We start from the raw sequence: 5,941 nt of genomic DNA, 5'->3' as shown, positions 1-5,941 counted from the left end.
CTTCATCAGTTGGATATCAATATTGCTTTTTTACATGGTGATTTAAAAGAGGAAGTATATATGACTCTTTCCCCCTGGAGTTCATGACTCTCAGCCCAATCAAGTTTATAGATTAAAAATGAGCTTGTACGGTCTTAAACAAGTTAGTCGACAATGGAATTTCAAGCTGACTGAAGCCTTGAAAATTTATGGTTTTATGCAAGCCCATTCAGATTCCTCACTGTTTTTTAAGCATACTGGTTTTTCTTTTATTATGATTCTTGTGTATGTAGATGATGTGTTTCTTGCCAGTGATAATTTGGATCAGATTCAATCAGTTAAAAATTTTCTACATGATATTTTTAAAATAAAAGATCTTGGTGAAGTGAAATATTTCTTGGGTTTGGAGATCTTGTGTTCCTCTGCAGACATTAATGCTTGCCAATGTAAGTATACTTTGGATTTATTTCGTGATACTGGATTTTTGGGCTGTAAACCAACTTCTACACCCATGGTTCCTTCTGTCAAGTTGACAAAACAGGATGGTCCTCCTCTTCAGGATGCTTTCTTATACAGGCAACTCATTGATAAGCTACTTTACCTTGCCAATACTCAACCTGATATTTGTTATTCTATTCAACAGCTTTCTCAATTTTTAAATACTCCCAGTCAAACACATTTGCAAGCTGCACCTTTGATTTTGAGGTATCTTAAAGGTACTCCGAGTTAAAGTCTTTTTTATCCGGCTGAGAACTCTCTGCACCTCAAAGCTTTCAGTGACTCTGACTGGGTAACTTGTAGTGATTCTCACAAATCCCTTACTGGATTCTCTGTATTTCTTGGTGATGTATGGATTCTCTGTATTAAAGCCATTATTCTACAGTTTCTTTATCACAATCTCAATTAATGAAGAGATTGACAGATGTACATTTAGTCATTAGTTTAAAAAAATTACAAAAAATTAGAAAATTAAAATCTATATAAGTTTTTGTAATATGATCAATATCCATACTTCCCATCTTCTATATACCCTTTACTACATAATGTAAATGGGATGAACAAGTTGTGATGATACATAATCTTTAACACTATATCCGTCTCCATAAGAGTCTCCGAGTCTATACATGCATAGGGCTATCCTTGCAGCATCCATTGCAACATCGATGTATATCTTAGAGTGTGGTAGAGAATATGTGATTATGTATGTATTTATCTTTTTCAACATTTTCTCAATTAGATTTCTGATATGTTGACGAGCATCTTCCTCTGATGCTCCAGTCTCGTGCATGTAACACTGAATTGACTTTGAAACATCTCCTCTTTTAAGCTCTACCTATATGTACACAACAAATAATAAAACATCATTGTTATATATTAAAGCTCTACAAAAACTATATCATACTTATAGTTCAATTATGAAAAGATGAAAATAAACTATACAAAATTTGAGATAATGAATTTAATATCAAAAGAATCTCAATTAAATTGAAAAATATATTTAAAATTTTGTCGAAATCAAATTTAAGATACATACCGATGATGTTCCAAGATCATCCACGAGACGTATAATTGTTGAGGACCAACGAATAACATCATGGTATTCATTTAAACAATCTAATGATTTATTATTTATAACGTTTGTAAGAATGTAAACATGCTTTAGAATAATTGCTCCTCCTACTGAAATCCATGCATTTTCCATGTAGTCTTCTAGGCTTGGCCTCCATTTACTATAGTACCACTTGGCCTCTAATAAATATGCTTCACATAATTCCGCCCACTGAAAAATAAAATAAAATTGATTTGGTTATTAACTTGCTATAAATTTGATTCACCTTTTTTAAAAAACAAATTAAGGTTTTTATATACAAAAATAATTTATACATAAAATAACAACAAATCATCTTATTAAATTACCAACTATTTTTGGTTGGATGATTAATATTTATATAATTCTTTATAAAAGTATGGATTTGAGTTATGATTTGTATTAAAAAAAATTGTTATTTAAAAAATTGTGTTATTATTTACTGTGTTAGTATTAGTGTATGGATGATTATCTAATTAATGAAATATATATATTTCTATTGAAAAAATTATTTCATTAATGAAATTGAATTAGATACTTACCGCTTCTCTTAGGTGAGGAATGACATTAGTCCCATATTCCTTGAGAATGCCAAATGAAATTTCGTTTATAGAGTTATAGAGGCCAAGAAAACATATTTGCATGTACTCTGGAAGTTGGTCAATTGTATGAATGTCCCACCTGTAATTTTAATATTTATAATATAAATCTAGTAAACATTGATCATCTTATAAGACAACTACAATTAATTTAGAAAAGTGTGCATTACTAACCTTTTAACGGTATCTGTAAAGAGCTCCAGTTCATTTAAAGTACCATATACATCATAAATATCGTCAATAGTAGTCACGAGAGAAATCACTTTTGTTACCATTTGTCTGTAATATCCAAGTTGAGTCTTAAATGTAATACCGATACTCCATAAAAAGCTCTCCACTAACCTACTCCTCGAGAAGACTAGCTTGTCCTCGAAGCCAATATTCTTCCACCATCTTATTTTGCAAAATAAGAAAATTGCTATTAGTTTGAGAAAATTATAGCAAATGATTAAGATTTTTCATCATAATGTTTTAAGCACATCATATTTTACACTAATCCAAAAAAGTTGCTTAAGTAACATGCAAGTTTGAACACAACCAATTCGTTCCAAGAATAAAATGATACTAATCCAATAAAGTGATGTAGGTATCATGGAAGCATGAAAACAATCAACTCAATTTATTAAAGCTTTCAAAGTTTAGAATTCACTAACTTAATCCCATTGCCTAAAAAATATAGAACATTAACACTAAAGAGTAAAAGAAATATATAAAATCTTTTAAGTTTCTACTAAGCAATTTGATTGACTAATTCTAGTTGTAATTAAGTTTTTACATAATACTCTTATGCATAAACTTGTTAAACCAAAAGTTTCTCAAGTACAAATGTAATACATCTTGTATTGGAAGTTAATTAGCAAAAATAAGACAATAACAACCATAAGTTGAAATTTAGGTAACTAACTGAAAATTTGTTATAATAAAAACTTAATAAAAGATGAATCAATTTATTATTTATCTCTACCTATAATATTGGTGATATTTGAGTCAAGAAATTAAATATTCAAATTGCGTTTATGAATTTCTCATTGCCTATAAGACTATTATATATTGTCTAAATTTAATTATTTTTAGAATTGATTAGGTCTTCTTAGTCATAAAATAGATGAACAAAATATTTGCTTCCTCTTACTTACCTTGACTCTTGTTTTAGATCCTTTTTGTAAATGGCCTGCACTATGTTGAAATCTAGCTTTGCAAACTTAAGCAAGATAGGACTCATGTCTTGTTTCCTTTCGTAGTACTCAATGAACCATCTGGCCTCCACTCTTGGAACTCTCCAGTGTAAGGGAAGCTCTAAGGCATGGCTCACAAACACTGAAAGATCATTTTTATTTTGCTTTATATATTCCTTAAGATGTTTTGTGGTAAAACTTCTAGCTTCTTCTAGAATTATTTCACCTTCTACCAAAAGATATGAAGCTTCATACAAGCTCAAAATTCCCTTTATATCTTCGTTGAGGTGTGCCTTAAAGCTCCTTTTCTCGTCCATAAAAATATTAAAAATCTCTACAAGATACAAATGAAGATTTGTTTTACGAATTTGTACATGTTGACTTAAGCAACTTTATGTATCAATTTCTCCATTATTTAACTCAAAAAAGAAGTGCCAATATGGTCATGTTTAAGTACCTTGAGGTATGTGGTAGCCATGTTGTCTTAGAAGTCTGAATTCAAGTGCTGTTGCATATAAATTATTTTTCTTCCACGAATCATTATTTGTTTTGTTTTTCTCACTTATGCACTTCAAGATTTTGTCTATATCATTTGTAAAGTGATAAGATAATCCCAACCTCTCAAGAATATCAATTAACTCAATGCTATCCAATGGATCCTCCAAAAGTTCAAGCATCGTGCTCACTTGTGCCTTTAGCTTCCTTAACTGTATACCATAAGATTCTTCCTGTACTAAAAGAAAGGCTTAATCAATTTGTAAATTTGAAGTAGGCTAATCAAACGATCATAAATATCATCTTTTTTTTTTTTGGCAAAGTCAGATCATTTTATTAATAAAGAAGATGCACACTAGTAATTAAGCAAGGTAAGAAGGAAACGTACGTACCAGATAATCATTTGTCAGAGATTGAATATAATCATAGCTCCAAAGAGGAGGTTCATAATTTGCTGACCTCCTTGGAATGGATTGTTGATGCATCGGAATTTCACTTCCACCAGCTGCAAGCTTGCACCGAACCCTAAAAGGATCAACACAGACACCATTTTTGATGAGATTACAATTTTCTGGTCTGCTATTCATGAAGAAGAAGCTTGAAGGGATTAATCCTTGAATTAAGCTGTGAATAGCCATACAATAGAAATTTATACACCCTGATATAGATCTTATTATGAATACTGCAAGTTTTAGTAAACGCTTTGTTGTGTATATATCGATCTTAACTCAACAAATGCCCTTATACGTACATATATATATATATATATTTATTTATGACACGATCTGATTTCTTAATTTTCTGTAATTATTATTATTTATTTCTCTGTCTAATGAGTGAAAAAAATATTCCACTGTTGATGGCAGGCATGTGTTTTTCATGCGTACATAAAGTCAAAAAGGTAGGTCCAAATGAATATATATATATATATATATATATATACTGCATTTTTTTGTACGTTCTCTTGTAATTTTTAGCGGACTAACTATTAACTTAGTGCAAGTATTAATCATATATGTTTAATTAATTAATGTACTAATTTTTTATTCTTTTGATTCTAATATTTTTTTAAAAAAATGTGTATTAATTTCAAAAAAAATATTTTTTTAGTTTATGTATTATTAATTAAGTTGGACATGTGATCATTTACAGTTGAATAAATTTTCGTCATAAATGATACGTACTATTTATCAATCAATCGTGTAAATAATTAATTTTTAATTATTTCGATGAAATTTTTTTTTTTAAAAAAAAATTCTTCCTCCTCTCAATAATAGTTGAAAGAAATTATTTTTTCTTAATTTTAATATTTCATCTTTTATATTAAATAAAAATAATATTTATACATTAGATATAATATAACATTTTATATAAAAATTTACTCAATTAAGAAGTCATGCGTCCAACGTGTTGTATCAAATCCACTAACAGTGTAAATATTAATCTAATAAATAGAGATTAGTATGGATGGACAAATTTTAATATAAAGACTAATTCAATAATCATACCATTTTTTTCGTTGGGATGTTGAACTTGTATGTAGACTAACAGAATCTTTGACAAGAATCTACCCAATGAAGAAAATTAACAATAAAATGATATAAACTTTATTAGGCGCTTTAATTGACAAATTTCATAAATAAAAATATGTATTTGAAGATTCATTAAAAAGTTTATAAGAGCAAAATTTTATACGTACGTGAAATTTAACAAGTTAAATATGCTAACACCTAATAAATTTTAACTTGAGCGCATTAAATCTTTAATTAATAAATTTTTATACATTTTTTAAAAAATATTTAGAGATTTTTCGTACGATTTTCATGTGAAATGCATGTTATGTCTATTTGTAATTCTGAGTCAATAAAAAACAAAGCTACGACTTAATAATTCGTATCAGATGTCTTTTTCCGCCAAGATTATATTATTGACTTTCCGATTGCTGAAAAAATTTTAAATATTTTTGTTGATGTGTCTTGAATTTTGGCGATATCTATTTATATTTTGAGAATAATTTATTTGAATTTTTTTCGTATTTATTCTGAAAAATATTTGATGTATATCCTATAAAAATTTTATTTGTGAAAAACTCTATTAGTTTCTCT

At 28.4% G+C, this 5,941-nt stretch overlaps 1 protein-coding gene across 4 annotated transcripts; it reads right to left on the bottom strand.

Moving 5' to 3' along the window:
• Window positions 1-882: 882 nt before the first annotated feature.
• LOC110824023 (myrcene synthase, chloroplastic-like) lies at window positions 883-4,583 on the bottom strand. Of its 4 annotated transcripts, XM_088213002.1 has the most exons (8): window positions 4,229-4,583; window positions 3,799-4,069; window positions 3,568-3,675; window positions 3,303-3,483; window positions 2,341-2,559; window positions 2,110-2,248; window positions 1,514-1,759; window positions 883-1,312 (listed from the first exon to the last, which is right to left on the bottom strand). In XM_088213002.1, the coding sequence occupies exons 1-8, from the start codon at window positions 4,472-4,474 to the stop codon at window positions 1,016-1,018; spliced, it is 1,707 nt and encodes a 568-aa protein (XP_088069128.1). In that variant the 5' UTR covers window positions 4,475-4,583; the 3' UTR covers window positions 883-1,015. The 4 variants fall into 4 exon arrangements, with proteins under 4 accessions (XP_088069128.1, XP_021910220.2, XP_088069129.1 ...); XM_022054528.2 differs by having other exon boundaries at window positions 3,303-3,675; window positions 4,229-4,582; XM_088213003.1 differs by having other exon boundaries at window positions 883-1,308; window positions 3,303-3,675; window positions 4,229-4,582.
• Window positions 4,584-5,941: the final 1,358 nt, after the last annotated feature.

Source organism: Carica papaya, chromosome 2 (genome assembly GCF_054855325.1).
Source record: "Carica papaya isolate Zhongbai chromosome 2, ASM5485532v1, whole genome shotgun sequence".
Lineage (NCBI taxonomy): Eukaryota > Viridiplantae > Streptophyta > Magnoliopsida > Brassicales > Caricaceae > Carica > Carica papaya.
Note: the sequence above shows the minus strand (reverse complement) of the source record. Positions and strands in the feature narration are given on the sequence as shown.